Consider the following 24,767-nt stretch of genomic DNA (forward strand, 5'->3'; position numbering starts at 1 on the left):
ATTTATAAACCATTCGATCAAAGTAATGATCAAATATTGTTTTTTTTTCTTTTTTAAAAGTAAGGAAAATAATCTTAATTGTTTGATTTTGTAAACTAAAATTTCTATAAAAATAAAATTAATAAAATCGTTTTTCCGCAATTGTCCAAAATCTCCTTATAGAAAAGCAAATCTCTTCATGGCTATCCAATGCAACAAAGTTGTTCATGAAAGTCTTTGTATTCAGCTTTGCTCTGTGTACAATAAGCTAACGCAAAGTTCCAACGACCATGGAGAAGAGTAAAAAAAAAATCACAGAAGCAAGGGGTATACACAGAGTTGCGCTCTGTATACATTGTATGTATGCTATATATTACACACTTTTAAACTTCTTTTCGTACATTTATATATAATAAAAAATTCTGTTAATGACGACGACGAAAAAAGAGTATAAAAGAGCTGTTCTAAACGGTTAGAGTTTCTTGAAGCTTGGAACAGCAGTTGCAGGAGGTTACTTTGTAATTCTATTAACTATCATCAGGCCTTGGGGGTTTGCAGCAAAAAATCTAAAAATCGTAAACGCTTATTGGTCTGTAAGTTTTTATTTCACTTACTCGTGACAAGCTATAGTTATGGCTTTTAATAAGGATACTAAGTACGTCAAAAGATAAAAATCGCATTGAAGTGAAAGTGATTAGTTTTTCTCCGTATTTAGTCTATAGTATATAATTGATACTATTAAAAAAAGTATTATGATTATAAAACTATTTGATAAAGAAATGTCAGAGGCTAAAATAATCTTACATGGAAATTTTTTTCTCATTTCGATCGAGTAATTTACACGTGCCTTTAAGAATTGCTCTGATTTTTATAAACATAGTTCTTTGTACTTTTAAAGTGCACAGTGCACACAAAATATTTACGAATCTATGTGCATCATTACCTAAATTACATCAGAGGTCTACATAAAAATTTTTGTCAATTATATTTTGAATAGATCCATTTATTAAGTAAATTTTAAGATGTTCTTATTTTCATATCAGAAAAATTGGTTCCACTTAGATGCATTTATTTTATTTTTAATACAAAAAATCCAATTCTTAAAAACGAAGTAAAACAAACGTTTAATTTTAGAATGATGTCTTACCTAATCATTGCTAAACTATAGATTCCGTAGTTTTAGGTTTTCGAGATAATGGTTTTAATAAGGCCGTGTGTCCGCTTTTTTTGGACGAATGCGCAGTGAGCGATGTTGTAATTGTTGTCCGAGTACTATTACCATTAATATTATTTACACTTTGTGACTGGTGCCTTTTTACCCGGAACACTTTCGGAAACCAAGATGAGGATCTACAGTTTCTGTAAAATATGTTAAAGATTGTAATGATAAATTTTGTATACTTCAATATTCAATGGAGAAGTATGGATAACTCTTATTACAAAATAAAGACTAAAATATAAACAAAAATACCTCATTTTTTACGTTATCTAACATAAAATGTGATCGAAGCTACTTATTTAAACAATTATGAAAAATTTATAATGTGTATGCTTTTATCTCAAATTAATCATCGTTTTAAACCAAATATATACATGAAAAATTGATGATTATGGTACCCATCTGTGAATTACACGAAATTTTCAAGTAACAATGAGTAAATTATTATTTTAAGTATACACGTCGCGTCAACATTACTCTTTCCTTTTTCTTGAAATGGAACAGAGGGTGGCTTGATATATATATACGTAGCATAAAAGATTTATTACGAAGTTGGAGGATGCTGTCTTTCAAGCAAACAAAAAAGTACAGTATCAAAAGACTTTAAGTAAGTTTTCTTGCCCTAGCATATGAATATCTATCACCGGATTTTAAGATATATAAATCAAATGCAACTTTTATTTTAAAAATGAATATAACTAACTTATTTCTTGCGAATGAAAGCTTAAACAATTTAGACTTACTTGCGGGACTATATCTTTATGATTAAATGACAATACTTATAGTTAGAACTATAATACTCGAACAATGTATAGAATAAATTAATAAGAGCGAAAGTATATAAATAATTCCTAGTTATTAATTGTATCATGGCACGAATGGTCGATTGCTCTTAACGGCTACTGCATTAAAGTTAGCTGAATCTAATTAATTGAAGAAAAAAAGAAAAAAAATTTTTTATTCCAGATGTTTGCTATTTACAAAAAAAGATTTATCAAAAATATTTCGATATGGATAAAAAAAGGCTTTGTTCGTGACAACTTTTTTCAAGTGTAATCTATTATTTCATCGTTTTTGTATTAAAAAATTAATTAATTAATTGGATGGAAACTTCGATTATAAAATTTAAAAAATCTATGAATTAAAAAAACTTTACCTAGTTGTCTGGCAAAAGGGGGAACTGAAAAGACAGTAGATAATTGGATTAGCTGCAGAATTGAGATGTGCTAAGCTTTGAACCAACGAAGCGATAGCTGTAGCCGTTTGCGTTTTTGGTATATATCCATAAACTTGCAGCAGATCAAAAAACATGTATGGACTCCAACAAAGGATAAATACTGCAACAATAAAAAATCCTCTCTTTTATTGCTACATTTTATATTCATAACATTTCGCAACAATTCGAAATTCGTCGTGTTACCATAAAAGAATCACGTTTTTTTTTATTTTAAGTTTGAATACATTTAAGGTATAATTTACTCGTTAAATGATAATAGGTTTCGTATGTTGGGAAAGATAATCCTCTATAATTTTAAGAAAATTGTTGATACCGAGGTTCTCTTTCATGTCCTTATCACGTATGAACCTATAAATTTTATTATATTTTTCCCTTAGGCGAAATTTCTACAGAAAAATTCAGATTTTTTTGTTGTTTTCGCTTATTGACCAAAAAAAGAACATGTAGCTGGGCTTGGCTCTCTGAATATAAAGATAACTTTTGGTAATTAATAATGCAAGCGTTCATATAGATTGCAAGAAAAACAAAAATAGAATGGTTTCTTAATCGTAAAAACAAAACATTTTGCAATTTACAAATTACACACAAATCAATAAACCTTTAGAAACATATTAAGTTTTAAAAGTTTATGTGTTATAGAATCTTAACGTGTTTGCTTATCTTTTTGTCGCGTAATCTCAGAGTAAAAATAAACTTTTTCTTCTATTCTAAACCGAATCGATTCACCGTTTGTGTTTTTTTTTTGTTTCCGTGTCGGGAAAAGGTATTATAAACAGGTCGATTATTTTAATGTCCATTCTCTTCTTCACTGCTGATTGTTAATTGAATTTCTATAGAGATATTTAATGCTTAAGATAAAATTATCTCAATTAAAGCAGAAATTCACCAAATAATTTAATAAGCAAATATTTCGAATTTTTACTTTTGTTTGGAAGTGCTCATTTATCATATTAAAATCCTGTACAAATTTAATATCTTCGAAAATTAACCATACCACTAAAGCATAATATACGATGTACATGTTATCGCGACCATTCCAAATTATTTTTGAATTCACTATTTGGAATTTGCACATTTAGAAGTGAAAATTTCTGAAAATATAAATTTATTATTTCTCATATTTTAATTGAAAACAATACAGTATTCGGAAAATAATTTAATGGTATAGGTTTTTTGTTTCTTTTCGGTTCATTTACATCATTTATTTGCCAACAAAAGTTTTTTTGAAGAAAACAAAGCTGCATCAGAAGAAAAACTTTTAAACTCATTTCCTAAGATTGTCACTTACTATTTTTCTAAAAAGCTACGAAAACAACACAATTAAGACATGTATTTTTCAGCTTTTTATAGAAATATTTAATGGAAATCACAAAAAATATGTTCGAGAATGACAATTTTTTTTAGCATAGCCTAGGTATCTTCGTTACCACAATATTTATAATCGATTCGATATTTATTCATAATTTTCGAACTTTCCGTAGCAATAACATTTTTTCCATTACGTAAATTCAAAAAGTAAAAAAAAATATTAATACTTTATTAAATAACCTAAATGTGTAATCAATATCGTGTCAGTACTTCAACGTTCAAGAGTTTTTCAAAACTATCCCGTCTAAATTTTTTTAATTAACATATTTAATGAGAATTTACAGCATCAAAGGACATAAAAATATTTTTCAAAGCTTGATCTAGTAGTCTTTAAGTAATTGTAGAGCATGCAGTAAAATTTAAATCTTTCCCGAGAACACGGCTGTAGATGAAATCTTTCTGGGCAAAAATGAGAGACGATTGTCAGCACATCCACACTCTATACCTAAACTTATACAAAGTCGATCTCATTTTCTTTCGTTGTGCACCTCGTCAGTCGAGGATCTATTTCTTTGTTCGAAAAAAAAGTTCATTTGCACACGCTCGAAGGAAGCTTGCAAGCCCGGCGAGTGTTGGAATAATATAAAAGCTCGCATCGAAATTTTTTTCAGGGATAAGCACAATCCATAATATTTCCATGATATGAAATCATTACTCGAATAGCCGGGAGCATTTTAAGAAAGAGTGTTAAATTGATATGGTTAGAGTGTACAAACCCAAGACAATGACTAGAGTCATTTTAATGGTCTTAATTTTAGCTCTCGGTATGATGCCGCGGCCGGATTCGCTAGCTGCGTTGCGCTCGGTGTCGGAGCGCATCAAGGCACCAGTCTGCGAGGACCAAATGGTCTTTACGATAATTGCGTAGCAAGCGCTGATAATTAGTGCCGGTAAGAAAAAGAGGGTGAGCGCCACCAGAGTCATGTAGACTCGCCACCAGTCGTCCGACGGCATATCGATCCAGCATTGCGTTATGTTCTGCAACAAAATTTGATCGAATTACTGGAAAAGTCCTTGATGAGTTGGCTTATTTCATTTTTTTGCTCGCTTTTACCTGAACTACTTTCTCTTCGTAAAGAAAAAGTATAGGTGAACTAAAAATTGTCGAGATAACCCAGGCAAGGACAACCAAACACCGAGATCTGGACCCTGTACGTTGTGAAGACATAAATTTGAAATGAATGCATAAATAAGTTACAATAAATATGAGGCTTATGTAATTATACCGTTACAAATATTACTTTACGAAACTACCATTTTTTATATGGTGCTATTTAATAATTTGAATTTTATCTTTTTTAGTTTTAACTTTTCTCTAAACTTTACTGAATGACAAGTTATGAAATTAAACTAACAGCCTCTAAAAGATTACGTTACCTTAAATACATTTGAAATATACTGTCAAAAGCTTTAACTTTACTATGTTCATTTTTGCTTTAGATTTGAAACATAAAGGGTAACTCCATACAAATTTTAGCTTAATCCGTTCAATACTTCCTGAGATTTGTTACTTGTAATTTTGAAAAATATGGTTAAAAAATAAACGCGTTTGACGATTTTTTTTATCTACATTTATAAAACGTAAAGAGCTTTTCCCTTAAATTGAATATTAAGCACGTTGAAATTATTTTACCTTTATAAAACTACTTGGGCATCATCCTACAGATTTTCATAAAAAAAATTTCTTTTTGAAAATGGTAGTGTTGTTACTCCTTAAATAAATTATGAGTCAAGGATTAATGCGGTCTTGAAAAATACTAATTATCAAAAGGAGAAGTTGGAACAACATTGCAAAAAAGTAATTGGAAAAACCCCGAAGTGTTCGTTATTAAGACTTAATTCGTAAATCAATTTCTAGCAATGAACGAGATATTCTTATGAGCGCATTTTAATGAGAAATTATGTGCGAAATACGTTATGATCCAAAAGTTAGTGATAGTCATAAATAAGACAATAAAACTTAATAAAGATATGTACCATAAAAGAATTGCAAAAACAAGAATATATATATGGCACTATATAGGGCGACTATCATGGGAGTATCTTCGGCAGGAAATTTTGGCGAACCGACACAATGGGTCGTATACTCGGGCACACGCACACGTAAAGATATCCAGTCGGATTATTCCGCTGCGACGTCTCCAGATACGAATACGGTTTTGCGCTACTGCTTCGAAAAAGAAAAAGGATAAAAGAAATAAAAGCTCTTATATACGTCCTCTCGGAAAAATCTCTATTTTATAAGCATGTCCGTAAAAGAAAGCTGTTGAAGAAAAGTGTGAGTGCTTCAAGCTCTAGCTCTCTCCGGTGCGTATACGTATATACCGAATTTTGCTCGTGACAATATCTGCGCGCGAGCGCGCCCCGAGTGAAGCGAGAGCGAAGACATATATAGAATGAAAAGTAACGTGCTCGACTCTGCGAATATTATTGAAATCTCGAAATTACGGCTTGCTAATGACAAGATCAATTCTTTAACGATTGAATTGATATACTTCCAGAGGAAGATGACGGGCTCGCGTCCACGTTTCGAACGGCAGCAGATATTTTCTTTTGACTTGATTTATTATCGTTTGCATGAGTTACACGCTACGGTAGACTTGCTGACGATGGCATTAAGTTAGTATGAAATAATATTATTTGTTTTTAATGATGAGCAAACATTTTATGTTATGTCGAGTTTGAAATGAAGTAACGTTTGTTTTGATATCTAAATCATTATTGAACGATTGATTTAGGACTTGATTTTAACACTCGTGTTGTTGTACTTGATGTTGTACTTGATAAAATTCTTCAAATAATTCTTTGGATTACATTGTGAAAGTATAATAAACTCAATATATTCAAGCCCTTATGAAAAGAAAACTAATGCTCCCAACTTGAGTAAAAAAACCATTCATCTTCGGCTTGTATGGCACAAACCCCCGATTCGCCACCCAGAGCATCTTCACAATCTCGCATGACGAATGGTATTACAGTCATATCGAGGATTCTTGAACCGAATACTCGAGTATGATGTCGAAAATAAAAATTTAACAAAAATTTGGTTTATTGGTACTCACAACACTTGGAAAAATTGAAGGGTTTGGTGATGGCATCGTGTCGGTCGATCGACAGCGCGACGAGAACATAAGTCGAGCTATAGGTGACTAGTACCTGCAGAAATCGGATGAACTTGCAGGCAAAGTTGCCCGCGTACCAAGCCACCGTCGAGCGCTGCACTATATCTGTCAGCACTGATATCAGACCCACCAGTAAATCTGTAATACAAACGGGCGTCGTCGCGCGCATCCATCATTATTGCTATTCAGGCTCTTATACGCATGCTGGCTATAATTATATCGTATATAACATCCAGTGTGCATGGTTAAAACGCATTATACGCAGCACGATTTATACGTGTAAATTGTGCTCCCATACAAGCTAAAGCGATGAGACTTCGCGGCGTTATACAAATGTGTTTACCTCCAGAGATAATTAACTGATCGAATTGCCGCAAATGAAATTATACAATTTTACTGTAGTTATTTTGCCGTTAAAGTTAATAGTTATTTGTGTAATTTAGATATTTGGTAGAGATATCCGGTATTTGTTACTGAATTAGTTAATCAAAGGTAAAGATAGAGATTAAATTTTGAAATTTTTTTTAGAAAAGAAAATTTTTATGTACAAGATCTTATTTGCCACATAGTTGCAGAGCAATAGTTTCAATTCAATATTTGGAACTCGGACTGTACTGTTTTTAGAAGATCAATTCTATTTTACTTTCTTCACTTCAATAGCAAAACATAAAGGTTACATTTGATTTCTTTCGAAAACAGAATAAAATGTGATAGACTTCATTTTTGTAAATCCTCTTAAAAAAAGCTGTATTTTTTTAAGTGTTAAATCGAAAATACTCTGCTACAACAAAAATTTCCGTTGGAAGATTATTTTTAATTACTATAAAAAACTTTATTCATTTCGGGGAACCGAGTTTTGAGTTGAATTTCAACTAAAAGTTCATCAAAAAGTATAAAGTAAAATTTTGATTATATCATTTATTATTCCATTATCGTGAATTACCACTTTAGAACAGTAACCTGCTATAATAGCACCCTTTGCACTCAAATCATTACATTTCACTTGTGCGGCGAATACCTATATTTGAAATGATTCGACTCTTGTCAACAGATCATTTTTATTCTGTGAAATTGCTTCCTCCGACATATTTCTGTACATAAGGGTGTGCGCGTGTGTGTGTAACTTGCGCAGAGCATGATGTCAAAAACAGGACAATAACTCGTATCGAATTAAAATGCATTTACTATCTACTATAATAAGGTTGATATCCGAATAATTGATATTATAATTCCCAATGGAAAAAATGTTTTCAATTTTTTGGATTTTTTTTTGAAATTAAAAAAAGTGTTGTGTTTTAGATTTTTTGAAAGGTTGAAGTAATTATTTAAAATATGAAATATGAGCAGTTAAACTTGTATTTAAGACTCAAAACGTAAGGATACAGAGATAACTTTTATTTTTCGGAATTTGCAGTGTTTTGGTGGTGTTGTTAGAATATTTACAGCTTACTCGTTTCATGTCAATAGGATGCAACATATTTTTAGCATTATAATAAGCAGTTTGAATATTGACTTTTTATTAACAACAAAAGAAACCCTTAAAATTCTTTCACGAGATTCAATTTTCTTCAAAGCTATAAGAGTTATGTTATTTTTGTTATAACAACGTGCGAATAAACTCCATTTATTTTTAACTGGAGCATCTTTTTTGAGAATAAAAGATATGTAAAGCGAGGGATTTTTTCAACTTTGAATGCGCGGAAATTTCAGCAAGACTTACTGTTCAATATGGAAAAATTTGAAAGGCATAGTTCTGTGCCAAGTTTGTAGTGCTTAAGATTAGTGTGTCAACCTTGTAAATATTGTCTAAAAAATAGTTCCATGTTCGTAAATAATCTCATTCTCAATTGTTAATTAAATGTTTATTAACTGAATGTACCAAATAAAGTTTTACAAATAAAAACATTGCTAATGCTCTAGAAATTGATTGTTCGTACTATAAGCAAAGCTTGATGAAATCATTTTGTATAGCAGTAAAACAAACCTGCAGTAGCGAGTTGTTGAATAAAAAAATTCATGCGAGATTTTCTCTTATTTCCACGTGCTAAACCAGCTAATACAGCAGTGTTGCCAACGACAATCAGAGCGAATAGTAGCCACATGATGGTGAATTGTTCAGTCTATAAAGATAAAAAGAGAAAGCAGTATAACATGTAGCTGTAAAGTGTGAACAAAAAATTTTTTCATAGGTTTATGAAAAAGAAAATAACCCTAAGCATTATTTTGAAAAATATGTATGCCCGTTTGCAGAAAAACATAATTGCAGCTCGAGGTACATTAGAAAAATGATATCATTTACATTTTTTTTAGTATAATTTTTAATTATAACTGTGAGATTAGAAAAGAAAATTTTTATAAAGGTGGTTCATTTTTCGACTAGGATTGTCTTTGAAACATAAAATGTTTTAGTAGAATTAGGACACGAATTGGTCTAACAATCGCCATGATGGATTAATCAAAGGAACGATTCTAAAAATGACGTGGGTCGGTTTTTCTGAATTTCGCACTTAATTTTTCTGATTATCACGATGGGGAGGTAGTTCATTCACACGAGGAATAATATTTCTCCCTCTTTATTCGTATTTTTACTCTGGACATCAACCTCTATTACGTGGCATATTTTGTTTCGGCATGATTAAACGAAAATGTTAGTTCTCTCGTCAATCTCGTGTTAGTTTTGCCGCTCGACGTAACAAAATTAAACGCTAAATGTAAAAGACTTACTCGATGAAAGAACCATTTCATGAAAACGAGCTTAATTGAAATTTTCTTCAACCATAATGTTGACAATTTTGAAGTATTGTTGTAAAGCAACTAAGTATGTAGTTATATGAAGTCGCAGCTGATATTGTGGAAAGAAATTTTTCGTCCATTCAATTTTATAGAAAATTTGCCACATAAATTTTTGCTCACTAGGGCGAACAAATAAAACACGCAGAGTAGAATTTTTCAAATTATCTTGCGGGAAAAAAATATGCATTGGCTAATCAATTTTTCAATTTATGCTTTTACGTGCTTTTTTGGAGACGCGGTGCGCTGAGCTTGGCGTCAAGTAATCAAGTTACCGGAGATCGCGAACAAAAGAGTGACGACTGTGCTCCCGCCCAAGTAAAGTCACGTATATGCATGGAATTCCATATCACACACAGCATCCCGGTCGCAGTAAATTTTGTTTTGACTATACGCACATAGAATTTACTCTGGTGTTTCTTGGAGTGATGCGTAAATATTCTATCTGGCTCATCATGGTGCGTGTGCCGACTGAGAGGAGAGTCCCAATTAGTTCAACATGCTGAAACTGGCTGTGTACGCGTACGATGAAAATATTTTTAATTACAATGATGTTTGAACGTTTTTTTTAAATTGTAAAACTTCGCAAATCTGACTGATTGTGATTCTAAGAAACTGTCTCGCACTTTTGAAAGAAAATACAACAATGCTTACTGTTGTAAAAATGTACTTAAAATTTCGAAAGTTTACGGATAATTTTTTTATTTTCATTTTAAAATGTCGAAAAACATTTAGTACGGAATGTCAGACAGAACGCATAGCTTTTGAACTTTGTTTACTCGAGTGGCGTAACCTTTTTTTTTTTAACAAAAAAAATATCACAAAGTTTAAAGAGTTTTCTGATGGAGTCAAGATGCAAGAATCGCACTACAGTCGCTTGAAGTATACTTCCGATCTTAATCTAGTTTCTACACGTACAAAAGATGAATAGGATAAAAAAAATATGTATAGAAAAGATCCGCGTCATAATTTTCTCGCGCGGCGGTATCACGCCGGCGTAATGTACGTATACACGCGTTGTCAGACGTCGTAAAAGAAGTAAAAAAAGTCTGCATTCTATGCAGCCATAAATAACAGCTGTTTCGAAAAATAGGCAAACATGTGTTTGCACCTATACATTATATTCCGTCCGGGATAAGTGTAACCATTGTAGCAAAACAGCAGACATAGACAAACGAGCGCATAATTGTCAGAAGAGCATCGGCTTAGTCATACATCTTACTCGTTCTTCATTGCGATTGCTGTACTATTGATTTTACAAGATTTGTAAGTACGTCGAATGATCTCTCAGGCGCTTTCAGTCCAACGGAACGTCCAGCCGGCTCGATGCTTATAGGTGTCGCAATGACTTTCTGTAATAAAGATCCGGCACTAAGTCGCAGGATAAATCGAATACATCGTGGGCTTTAATCTTTCGAAGAAGCTCTACTTGGGGTCGAGATCGTCCAAGGACACGTTGGACCATTCTCCGTGACACTTTACGCGTGTCAAGCATTTTTCGAATAAAAGTCTCGCGATCGGGCGATAAAGCTCGGACGAGCTTTTTTTCAATCGTTGACGCGTGACCGCACGACATTACGCGAAGCTATAATTTATCTTTAACAAGACGGACAATCGTCGTCAAAGGGACGAGGTTGTAGAGCCACCGCAGCACGGCACAGCGTTATAGACGTTCAACGTAAGCGCCACAGCTCCACTATACGTCGAGTCATATCCTGCGCACACACACAGATTGTCCTGGCTCGCTCGGTGTGTGTCAATGTCGCGTAGCGACAGATTTGATGGTTGCGCATGTGTACGTAGTACGCGCGCGTAGTACACCACTTGTATACGTATATATATGTCACACTTGCCTCGTGAGCCAACCTGTCCTTTCTCATCTTCCTTTCATGTGACTCACGCGTGAAAATCCACAGCGCACGCAGCAACTTTTAGCAGGTGTTCGACGCGGCGTTTAGATACGAGTCTTAATTGGCATTGATTTCGCAGGGGAGAGAGAGGGAGAAATGTGTACGCTTGACACGTTTCTCGACTTGTCAATCTTCGTGGAATAAAAGGTTGCAGGCGCAAATTATCATCGGAATCGCCGGCAGAAAAGTAATTATTTCGTTTTCAGTTCGCATCCCCACAGGCGATTCTAACGATAATAATTTCGCGCCTTTTCCACGACGCGTCGCGTTGTCGCATCGAAAAATTGCATTATGAAATTTCGATCACGTTCGTGATAAATCCGCGTCTCGTCGCATCTGAATATTATACTAATGGGATGCGTGCCGTAAATAATAAACCAAAACTTGTTTATTGAATTTAGTTCAAGTTATGAGCTGTGCATCATCTTGTAAAGTTTGGATGCTTGGCAAAACCTCGAGATGAATGTGATTGCAGGAGGTGGTCGAAGAAAGTTACTTATTTAACGAGTTGGATGATAGATTGCATTTCGTTACAAGTATAACCGTGCGGTGGGTCAAAATAGCGAAGAAACTTGTGGATACTATAGAGTCGCAGGATTTTTTCTCGATTCGCTGAATCGACGCGCTCCATTACGAAAATGAGCCGGGCTCGAAGAGTAGCCTAGAGCGTATAGTTTTTCCGAAGGTCCCTCTTTCTCTCTCTCTCTCGTGCTTCCAGTGTCATCCGCAAGTAGACTGCGTAAAAGTCGGGATAGCGAACGCGTACGCAGCTCGTTGTAGTATTTCTTTGAGCGCAGTCACTCGTTTGAAATGACGAAGCTTCCTATGAACAGATCTAGCCGAGCGTCATTAATGAAGAGGTCCATCGCGTCGCGTATCTAAATGTCAAACGTCATTTCGAACGAGTTTCGAAGGACAGCGGGGGGAAATTTCAAAATATATAATATTCGCACGCGGGGAATTAGCTAGGACGACGAGTATTATTCAACGCCGTGGATACTGTATAGCTGTATCTGTTGCGAGCCGAGCGAAAATATAGCTTGCATTATTCGTACTGGCGCAGATTGTCACGTTCGCGCGTGATAAATGTATTGTACACATATATCGCAGGGACTATGTAATAAGGGTATTTTGTCCATTTTGATCCGCTGAATGGGTCATATATTTTCCTAGGCGTAATATACACACAGGCATCTACATGCCCACGATTTATATAGAGGAATCATACGTATATACATTCTCAGATGCGAGCTTGTATTTATGATAGAGGCTGGCTGCAGTATAATGATGTTTATGGCGCCACGTCGCTTTGCGAACTCTATTTCTCTCTCACTCCCTCTTTATCTATCAAAGTCTCTCTCTTGCTCGTTCAAGTACATTAATTCATTTGTATCTCAGCTAAATCTGTCCACTAATTGAAAGTCCTCTCTTGCAGACACAATAGATTATCAAAAAATAAACAAAAACTCCAAGCACCGCAATTAGTGGATAAATTGCTCCTTGCGATTTTCTTTTTTCTCCGCGAGAGTATCACAATTTTCGGGATCTTTCATAAGAGCGACTCGGCGATTCTTGATATCTCGCTATAAAAGTCGTTTTAAGGAGCGATCAATGCGAATCACCTGTGCCAGATGTTCCACATCGCGCGCAGCTAGTAAATAAACGGCAAGACAACAGAAAAGAAGGAGAAAGAGAGAAAAATGGAACAACACATGGCAGTGATAGACTGCAATAAACTTTATCATGTCGTAATAACTTTGGGAGAGAAAAAGTCTCATATGAAAATTCGTGTAGCGCAAAAAATGCGTGTAATTTTTCATACAATTTTGTACAAACAAATATGTAAGTAAAATAAATCTATATAAATTTTGAATTCGGGAAAACGGCGGAAATGCATTAAATTATAAAGTCTGCGTAGCGTCGATCAGTGCATATTTTGAACTCGATATTTCGAGGATACGTAAACATTATAACATCAAAGTAATGTCGGGAAATTAATATCTTACAACATTCATAGTTTTTGTTTTGAAAGTATTGAGTCTTGCAGTATGGCGAACGAGTTGCAGCAACACGTTTCTTACATAATATTGAAGCAGTACAAAAGCTATCCAAAAACCATGAGGCAGAATTGAAACAATTTTATTTTTCCAAGACAAAGCAAATTCTTTCGAGAAATTTTTACAAAATCTAGGCAGAAGCGAGTTTATTTGAATTATTCCATTTGGATTAAAAAAAGAAAGAAATCACGTCCACGCGCGACAATCCAATCTAATCAGACTAGTGGTCGTTATACATTAAATCGGAAAAGAAAATTGTTGCAACAAAAAGATGAAACCAGTACAGGTGTAAATACTTTGAGTGCATTATATTGTGTGTGTGTAGCTCCGCTCGAGTCCTTGCTTTTCCTATGCAGGCAAATACGAGAAATAGTCTTTTGCGCGCGTGTGCGTCTGTCTGTGTTGCGTGCAAGCGTAAAATTGGCCCAGCCAAGGCACGTGGGAGTGTTTATATATGCGCGTTCTCTCTCTCTCTCTCTCCCTCTCGTCGTCGTCCGATGTAGAGGTAAGCGAAAAACCAATTTTCTCTGTCGCGCACGACGACGATATGTACGGATAAGGGAAGCTGGTCTTGCACCAGCTATACTCTGTACTTATTTCTTTTGCGAACTCCGATATATACCCCCACGCGTAGCTATATGTACGTACAAAATGCTGCCACTGCACGAACCGACTTCGCATGGAAATTCTCCTTATTTTCCCATTTAATGCACTTCGATGTTAATACGATACGTTCACTTGGCGATTTACGAATTAAGCATTTCTCGGTAATTCATTTTTATCCTGTCAATGCGGATGAATTTGAAAATCATCCAATGAAGAATCTTGCATAGGTATCAAATTTCGTTTGAATATTTAAGAAAACCCGTAACATTGGAATGATAGTAAATATTTTATGCATTGTTATACATATTTCAGAAATAAGACGAACAAAATGTGTACATATTCATCGGCATCGTAAGAATAACGCAATACTTTGAAAAAAGTATTCTTCCCATTTAAATAAATAGGATAAAAACTTTACAATTTCCAAGGTAAATAAAAATTAACTTTACTGAATTTATTTAATCTTTATGGTGTAATGGCATCAGTATTATAATATAAAACAAATAAAGATACGATACTTTTCACTGATATTCTGCGTAAGCCCACAAATGTCCGTATCATAATGAACAAATTACGTGTCACATTAAACTTGTTTTTTTAAGTTTCTAATAATTACTGTAAGTAATTTATCGGGTTCAAAACTTTATAAGAAGTAATTGTATTATTTTCATGAATAATAAGATAACCGGCTTTTTGTCATTTACTATAAATATATTCGCATTATTATGCAAATATTCGAAGAGCATATCCGATAGCACAAGTACATAGCATTCGCGTATGCATGTATAAAGAAGTTAGTTCCACGCGTTGCTGTCATCTTGCGTGAAAAGTTCAGCAGCAGCAGCTGGACCATCTATTCGAAATGAGCATCGCGAACAGAGAAAATGAGAGGAAGAGAGTGAGAGAGAGAGAAACCCAAACTAATCAAACAGCCGTTTCATCGTGCGGCTTCGAGTTTGCAAATGACTTAGATTATTGTTTCGGTTCTTATCAGCGTCCCTTTGCTTAAGAAGTCGCTGAATAAATTAATTAGTCATAATTAATTAAACTTTTACTCGTTATTATGTGCTCTCCCTTCTCATGTTTTTTTGCTGTTGTGTGTTTAGTTAAAATCAAGTAGCTATCCTTGTTAGCAAACGCGTATAACCATCGCCCAGAGACAAAGCACAACTTTGTCCTTATATACTTACGGAAAAATGCACAGCAATGGAATGTTAACTTTGTCCTTACTTACGGAAAAATGTGCAACAAGGGAATGTTAATGGTAATTTTAAATTGTTTCGAAACAACATTATAACGAAACCGCGTAAAAATTGAAAGTGAAAGCTATTTAAAAAATTAATTAAAAGTTTTTTGTTTATTTATTGGAAAAAAATAAAATATCTGCGAGTCATAATGTTTTTCACGAATACGTACTTTTTCCCATTGCGCGAGTCCCCGTCTCACGAATCCGATAGTTTGAAACTTTTATACTTCGAAATCTGTTGTTTGGAATCATATTTTATGCGTAACCCGTCAAATTTTATGATTTTCCTTATTCGTTTAGATATTCGACTTTGAAATTCTGAACAAGTAGATTTTTTATTTATTTAAATTATTCGATGACAGATGCGACACGAATTACGCTTTCTTTATTTTTTCTGTGTTTGTGATTTTGTTTATATTTGGATAACGATGTTTGTTCGCGCGTGGTAGCTGCGTCGAACTTCGAATAAGGGAAACGAATCGACCTCTTGAAGCTTTCGTCAAGGCTTTTCATATAGAGATTTATTTTTTCTCGAGACAGTTTTTCAAAAATCAAAGACTTTCTATTGTTAAGAGATGCTTAAGGTATCGAACTGTTTGTGATCCTTTTCGAAAGGATATTAATCTTTTTGTTACATCATATTCTTCGGCAATAAGTCTCAGGCATTACATCTATCCGGCCTAAAGAAGCCGTTTTATGCACCGATAGTTTTATTCAATTTTTACACGCTATTCTAGACAATAGTAATATTTTTGAGACTGAAAACACAAAGAAATTACGCTTTATGCTGGTGAATTCGAGGGAAATCATATAAACCCGTATGTAGCAATAAAAATAAAAGCCCCAGTACACGTGTTTATAAGCTTCGGTCACTAATTACCCAACCTCTGAAGCTTTTCTGAGTTTTGAGCTTTGTCGAGGAAAAAAGTAATTGTAACTCGTGGACTTATATTATTATTTTCCGTATTAAAGCATACTTTGTATTATGTTTCATTAACTCAACTTTTATTCCATAATTCATCTTTTGTATTTTTTTTTCTTCATCGTTATGTTCTCTTCTATTTTAATTGATAAATTAAGTATTTTCATTCGACATTAGACAATGATTTAATTCTTAATTCGCACTTTAGAAAATTCAGTAAATTTATTTCAATAAAATTGATTAGATAACTACAACGAATTAATTTGATATTATCGAAATTGAATACCATTTATATGGAATTTGATAGAATAGATTATTCCTGCACTAAGCGTTATACGAGGCAAAATATTTTATTATATATTAATAGATGGTATCTAACTAATTTATTTTCTGAATGAATTTGAACAACTTGTTTTTTAATTAGTTCTTCAGTTCTAGTAAGCCTTATAATTAGATATAGAACTTTAATTTACTCTTGTGAATGGTAAATACAAAAGAACTGTTCAATGCGGGTTTTTGGGTAATATCATCCCGTACGAAAAAGCAGGTATTTCAACGTCTCAACTTTTCAAGAAGTGTTCAAATAGCCTCACTTCATTGATTTACTTGAAATGTTTGTTTTTCGTCTTTCTATGGAATCTCTTGCACGATCGACGCATAAAAGCTCGAACGTCCCCAAGTTAATGCTGGTCGAAAGGTAGTTCGCTTTTTCCCCTCCATCTGATTCTCATTAACGAGACATGGTACAAGCAATGTCCTGGCGGACAAAGTGTAAACTTTATCTTAATTTCCTGCCAAATCAATTTTGCTCTATACAGCTTACATTTCCTTTTGAGAGCTGTAATTATAAGATCATTTTAACAATTCTACCTGAGCCTCGAGTTAAGTTGCTGTATTTTTAAATATATACTGCTTCACTTCATAGAGTCTTCTAACTTAATTTCTTCAGCTTTGAGCTCAGTTTAACGCTGCAAGTATGTGATGAATAAGATATCAACAATAGATTGGAATTTTTTAGATTTTTTTAGTGAAAAACTATATTTGATTTTAAACTACTAGAATAGCTCGTTTGAAAATATAATACAATTTTGTGCACTCTAAGAGCTCATCATTCCAGTAAGAATTTGTGAAAACCTATTGAAAAAAAAATTAATTTTCATTCTGGCTCTTGCAACTTTTTAATTTCAATGCGGTTATTTGGATAAATGAAGTAAGAAATTTTTCTGGGAAGGTTTCGAGCTACACGATGATTGTTCCAGACCATTAAATTTCAACTTTCCTTAAAGCTCGGTAAGTAAAAGAGGCGGATCAAGATATTCAGTTTCACTACGGAAACTTTTAATGTGTACTAATATTGTTCCGTGTATCTTTTTTTCTAGACACTAGATGTTAGAATAAATAAATTAGAAATTTCAGAAGTTTGTGCATAAGAAAAGCGAGTATACAGTAAATAAATAAAAACTTAATGTTATTACCAGCCAAGTATCAAGTATCAAAACAAAAGAGTAATTTAAGAATATACAAACAATCCGAGTGAAACATGGGTTTATCATAAAAGGATGGTATAAAAATCGCTAAATACTTATAGCAATCAGTATTCTAAAAAAAGCTTTAAGTGATAAAACCCAATGCTGGCCAGATAATATAATTATGTACACGATTCAGCTTGCATACACAATTTGCGGTAATAATTGTTAGTAGCTAAGAGAGCGCAAGTAGAGAGCACACACGGTATATACGTGCATTGTAACTTCATCAAGAACTCAAACTTCATTCAAGTTATAAATACATAAGCACGAGAAAACTTTTGTACACAAGACGTAGTTTCTCTAATTAACAAAAGATGTGAAGCTACAAATTTTTTTTTATACCTAAACTTGTTGTATGCTCAAATTTGGAATAGGTGAACTTTAAATAATACGGAATTAATATCAATGAAATAAAATTGGATGATATCATGTAAAGCAAGTGGTCTAAAAACATTTTTTATTTATTCGAAGTAATTTGAAAATCCTTTTATAAAACAGATAAGCTGTGTTTGAACTTGAATACACCTGAGGCAAGAAAAACAAGATAATAACTTCATGTACATAATCAACATGGTAAAAAGAAAGTATTTTCTCCATGTAATATCCAGATTCCAAGAGTGCATTTAAATCATCAGAAATTATCAAAGCATACTAAAGCAAGAGATTACATTTTTCGATTTTTCGATTGATGGTTGTCACAAGTAGTACAAAGATAATTTCAGGGTTAAAGTAGTAATGATACACAAAAAGTTACTATTGCCCATATAAATTTACTAATTTGTATTAACCGATTCAAAAAAAGATCTACTGAAACCAAAATATTAGGTTGAATATTCAAAACTTTTTTAGCACTACAGAAACAGTACTAAAAACAGTATACCTGTTACTTTATAAATGTAGTATACATGTTCGTTTGAAAATTCTGTTTATAGTTGGTAAATATTTTTTTTATCAAAGGAAATAGATCTTCTACTTTTCTGCATTCACAATCTTCGAAACAACGTTTTACACTTGGAAATTCAAGGAAAATAATGCTATGACTTACGGTATACCTTTAATTGAATATCGTTTGAAAAAAAATGAAACGATAAATCTTCCTTTGATTTCAGGTATTTGTTTTGCATTCGATATATTTTTTTCAACGATTGAAGTACTTTGACATAATCGTAATACAATTGTAACTTTTTCAAGCAGAAAAGATGAAAAATATTCGCTAATAGTTTTGGTTTTGTCTGCATCATATTTATTTCAATATGATCTAAAATATCCGTCTGCAAGGATATGAGTTTTAAAATGAAAACGTAGCTGATTGAATAAGCGGTTGGAATAAACTAGTATAGTAGATCAAGAAATTTCCATACAAACGTATAAAACAACTGTTCATCATATACATGGGATTAGCTGCGGGCACAAGTTTACGGAAATCGATATATTTAATTTCCATGGAGAAATTCATATTATACGAATAATAAAGAAAACCATGAGGGTTTTATTATACTTCCCAGTGTTTTCTTTGATGAAATAATTAAAAAAAATATCTAAAAAAGGCTACCAAATACTGAAACAAATTTGTTTCACTTGTTATAAAAGGAGGTGTTAATAATTTGCTAATTTGGAAACGCTCCCAGTCAGCGGGAATGAAACTTGAGTATTGAGGGAAAATAATTTATTGAATATTAACAAAAAGAGTTTCACGAAGATTTCACGCAGTTATTTTTTGTAATTGTAAAATGTGTATAATTAACTAAAACTTACCTCATAAAAGTAGTAAGGATCAATTTCATCATTTGAATTGAAATAGCTGGCATTGTCGCTAGAGTTTGTCATACGCAGAAGAACGTGAAAATTATTGAGTTCTATATCAGTTGATATTGCTGTATCTGCGGTATTTAACTCCATTTTCATGAAAGTTTTTTTCGACTTTTTAATTTTTTTTGCAATTTAAATTTTATACAACATGTAGAATCATACTTTAACTAATCACCGTATTTTAAATTGGATAGAACTACAAATTGTAAATTTATATCTTCGAATATACCTTGAAGACTCTGTATTTTTGAATTTGGTTTATGTACAAAACGTCTTTGATTTGGGATCATTGTGATTGACGATGCTTTGTTCTGCTCAATTATTTAATACATCAGTCAGTTCCTCATAAACATTGCTGAAACAAAAATCATGAGAAGTTTTGAGTTTATGAACAAACTTAATCAGAATAAATATGATGGAGTTGCATAGAACTTCAGATGCAATTATTGATTTTTAACCGATGACTCGTTACCTTAACTTCTGTACTGTGGGCAAAGTACGTATTGAAATTCGTTTTTCGCGCAAATGATACCTTTATTCATATTTAATTTAATTGTGTAATTATCTTATTTTCTTTGTACTTGAAACAATTTGATAGAAATAATGATTCATTTTTATGTGACGAATGAATATTTTTCACACGTATCATAATATACTATTATGTCATTTTTATTATTTAAATAGTTATGCAAATAAATCATAAATATTTTGTTTTCATACCCAATATATTATTACTTTTTCCTATCAAGGTTTTTGGGCTCACTTATATCGAATTTATTATAAATTTTGCAAAATTAAATTGTTAAAATAATTTGTTTAAACAAATGACTGTAATAGAATTTCTCAGAAATGCAATGCTTGAGAAGATAATGTGCTTACAAATTTATATCTAGAACAAGATAATTTTTCGCACAATTTTTCTCTGGTAGAAAAAATTTTTTTGTACGAAAAATATACATTACATTATTACAAATAATGTGAATTAAAATTTCTTCTACTTATTTTAATTACAAAAATGGAAGAAAATAAGTTTATAAAAAAATCTTATATGTGAACATAATTTTCACTGAATGATTTTAAAAAGATCAGTTTCTTTAATAACATTTAATTTAATTCTTGCGGTAAAAAAATTATTTTACATAAAATGTATCAAGTTTCGATAAATCTACAACTTTCGTCGACTGAAGCAATAGAATTTATAAAATTGATAAATGATGTATCAATAAAAGTTATGTAGCACGAAGAAAAAAAACTCATTAATGGCACAAATCTCGGGTACTTGTTTTACAAGTCGTAAAAATGCCTCGCTAAGTAAAGCTACACAAGCTATCGAACTTTATTTTGCCCCGTTTATCGTGTATCTACTAACAACTTCTAGATGCTTTAGATAACATCGTTAACTTAAAATACTTCAAAATCTATAAAGTTTAAATGTGTTAAACTTATACACTATAATGTGTGCAATACCAAGGATGAGAACTTTTCACTTTATAGATCCAAAATTGCAAGATAAATATAATTATTTCATTTTATTATATCGACGCACAATCGAAAAGTATCCATTTCCGAGGTCTATTAAAAAAAAAAGAAGACTGCATACTTAGTATTTAAAAAGAAAAGTTCATAATTAAAAGTCTAACAAAGTCTTTTTTACGATTTTCATTAGTGAAGTCTATTAAGTTCAAGTCAGCGAAAAAAGGAGTTTATTTTGATATAAGTAAATAGAGCCATAGCTTCAAAGTACATTATACTCTCGAGTCGTACAATAATTTCGCCATCATTTGTGATTTTAATACAAATAAAAGAAACTTCTCATAAATGACACGAAATGCATTGCGCTGAGCCGTAAATGACATTCGTATTTTTAAAACAGTTCGATCTGGTTGTATTGCAAGCTTTATTTAATCACGTCAATGCAGTTTCGATTCAGCGCCTGCGTCTTGTTTCGACAATAACATAAATAATTTGTTTTGCAAACTTTATGATGAAACTATAGATAGTACGCATAAAATAGCATGAGTCGTTAAAAAATTATCTTGAGCCGTTCTTAAATTCGTATTATTTTAACAATGCAGTTTTATTTTACAGATAATCCACCTCACAAAATGCAGTTCTACGTGAACATTATTAAAATATCAATGATTTTTATGATGACATTTTCTATTTTAAGGTATTCAAAATTATTACTCGAAGTTGATTTAAATAGTATTTCTTTACCAATGTATATAGGCGAAAGACATAAAACAAAACTTCGAAGACAGATTGAGTACAAACTACGGACTTTGCCACAAAACATCGCCCAAAATTCTCGACGGATTCGCTATTAAATTTAATAATTCAATCCGAAGCCATTATTGAAAAGCCATGAAACTCAAAATGTGTAACGGGGTTGAAAAATAAGTAAGCAGACAAAAGGTTGGCTGGGTGTGCTATTTGCGTATCTCTAAGCGGCATCCACCCACTTCGCACATACCTATGTTCGACTGACTTGTGTCGTGCATTTGACGGAAATTCATTTGTTTAGTATTGTCACATGTGTTCCCGCCAGAGAAACAGCAGTTGGAAAAGGCTCTCGAGGCGCCACGCGATGCATCGCAAAGGCTCTTCCTCAATTCTCTGTATATTCATCGCCCCGGAAGATATTGCCGCTGTGCGCGCGTGGACTGTATTTATTACTCTGTTGCTCGGATGTTAATGTGTGTATACATTTCTCGACGCGTTTGAATACTGTCGTTATCCCACGTGCGTATGCATATTTGCGCATTTAATGGTACTGCGGCTGATGGTGTGATAACGCTATGTGGTTTAGCCCGGATGATTGTTTTTGCTTTTCAAGATATTTATGAATATTTATCACCTTCCGTTCGTTTTTCTCGCCAGGATCAAGAGCAACAAAAGCTTAATGAATTATTTAATCGATAATTGTTAGTTTATTAAGTATTCATAAAAAGTTATTAATCAACCAATTGGAATATCTTTTTTATTAAAATCAATGATTTCAAACATTAAAAAAAAAAGAAAATTCACATGTTAAAATCATAAATGAATGGGTTATGAAAGTGGTAATCGAAAAGTACCTACTCAAAAGTTCTAAACCGAAAGTTCCAATTTCTAAAAGTTTCAAAGTTTAAAAGAGTCAAAGTATTAAAGTACCAGATCATAACAATGCCCAAAATAAAAAGTTTCAGTGGATTGGAACTTTTGTAAAGCAACGGTAAAAAATTGTCCATATGACACGAAAACTCTTAAAAACAGATGTTCAATGCCAAAAATTTAATTTTATACCGTGCGTAATTAAATTATTCGAGCAATGCAATTACCTACAATCGCATCTTCAATTAATTATTGATTATTTTTCCCAAAAATTGCACTCGAAATTATCTAAAATAATAATAGTTGGAATCAGCTTTGATTATTTTGAAACAGAATGAAATTTATCTCAGTAAAGAAATTGATGACAAAAGAATTGTACTTTAATATAATACAACGTTTGCGCGCCGCTATTTTTTCCTACTTTTTTACTCTAATTTAAATTAACATCAATCAAGAAGTTTAAAATAATGCACTTTTATTAATCCTTTTTGTGATAATTTTTGTAATCGAGGAACCTATCGATTAATAATCCATAGCTCTTTGATTGAAATTGTCAATAATTTTCGTGTGATAAATTGAATTTCTGAATAACACCATTATGATGAAAAATGTATGGAAAATTCTTATCCGTTAAGTATGAAATTATAAGAGTATAGGAAAATTTCATTAAAACTAACTATTATTAAAAAAAATATTCTTACCTCACATCTTCTCGTGGAAAGATAAATTAATAATCCTAAGACTTATTTGTCTTTACAAACGCTTCATCAGAACTCGCGTCGGTCGTACGAACAACGCTCACAATTGTACAATTTTACCTACAACACTACAGCACAATGTCAACGTCGCATACAAGTGATTCTCTTGGAAAACTAGTCATCGCACCAGCCATGAACGTAAAAGTCATTGAGACGAGAACAGTCATCGATAGAACGAAATCGGTATCAAGACCGGTCGATCGCACACGTGCAACAAGTCGAGTGGCACAAAGGGACTACTGACACTGGCGATCTATCGCGACAGGACTATGTGCGCGACGGCGATGCCAATGGCATAATACACGTGTATACATAGGAGGTGCAGTTGTCTTTGGTGGCGCGTGGCCCACGACTGACTGCTGATATTGGCCGCGTGTTGCTGCTGGATAACTCGGGGGACCGGGGCTCTCGCTCTCTCGCTCTCTCTCTGTGCAGTAGCAGCCACCGCCGGCAACGTTACGCACGCGCGCCTATAAACGCGTCTCGCGGGGTGATGATAGGACCGACGTGCTGCATTTACACACGTACGACGACGACGACGACGACTCCGACGACGGGAGTGCAGAATATATAGGTACGTAGCTCGAGCTTTTCTGCGATCACAAGCCAGGCTTGACGTCATAGTTTCCGTGGGAGTATACGCACGACTGCAGCAGCAGCAGCATCAGCAGAAGCATCCGAGAAGAAATATAGCGAGTCAAGATCAAGGGACAGCTTAGGTGAGCTATTTCTGCTCCACGAGCTCCATCTTCCCGACTGGACGGACTCGTCGTGCTGCGTGTGCTGCTCTTACCGATATTTTTGCACTCCAATCGTCTGTATAATTCAAACGATCGCGCAAACTAATTAAGCGCCACGGCCCTATAGTCAGTCATTGCCAACCGTTACAGGATCGCTCTTATATACTTAGCTCTCGAGTCTCTCGCTAGCGAGCTTCGGTAAATTGAGGAAATAATGCAACGCGCATGGATATGTAACAGCACGCCAGGATATTGGACAAAAAAAGCTCGTCCATTTGTAGAACAGCATCGAAATTTCATTTTTCCTTTCCAGTATCGATAATCAATAATCAGCTAATCGAATTGATTTATATTCGAAGCGTATATGTACAGATACAGTTTT

General features: G+C 33.3%; 1 protein-coding gene across 1 annotated transcript; it reads right to left on the reverse strand.

Annotated features, from left to right (window-relative positions):
• Positions 1 to 168: 168 nt before the first annotated feature.
• On the reverse strand, positions 169 to 23,969 carry LOC106652514 (cardioacceleratory peptide receptor-like). Its single transcript, XM_014371513.2, has 9 exons — positions 23,589 to 23,969; positions 19,741 to 20,149; positions 8,910 to 9,045; positions 6,866 to 7,063; positions 4,858 to 4,952; positions 4,520 to 4,781; positions 2,355 to 2,535; positions 1,127 to 1,338; positions 169 to 545 (listed from the first exon to the last, which is right to left on the reverse strand). Exons 2-8 carry the CDS (start codon positions 19,888 to 19,890, stop codon positions 1,137 to 1,139), a joined length of 1,224 nt encoding a protein of 407 aa, XP_014226999.1. The 5' UTR covers positions 19,891 to 20,149; positions 23,589 to 23,969; the 3' UTR covers positions 169 to 545; positions 1,127 to 1,136.
• Positions 23,970 to 24,767: the final 798 nt, after the last annotated feature.

Source organism: Trichogramma pretiosum, unplaced genomic scaffold (assembly GCF_000599845.2).
Source record: "Trichogramma pretiosum strain Unisexual culture from Peru unplaced genomic scaffold, Tpre_2.0 scaffold32, whole genome shotgun sequence".
Lineage (NCBI taxonomy): Eukaryota > Metazoa > Arthropoda > Insecta > Hymenoptera > Trichogrammatidae > Trichogramma > Trichogramma pretiosum.

Bases quoted from the DNA above. Each gene is read 5' to 3' on its own strand.
- LOC106652514 (XM_014371513.2), bottom strand. From the start codon at position 19,890: ATGAAAATGGAGTTAAATACCGCAGATACAGCAATATCAACTGATATA. The intron at 4,953-6,865 runs GTGAGTACCAAT...CACAACGTACAG, and splicing joins CTTCAATTTTTCCAAGTGTT to GGTCCAGATCTCGGTGTTTG. The intron at 1,339-2,354 runs GTAAAGTTTTTT...CATATTTTACAG, and splicing joins CCCTTTTGCCAGACAACTAG to AAACTGTAGATCCTCATCTT.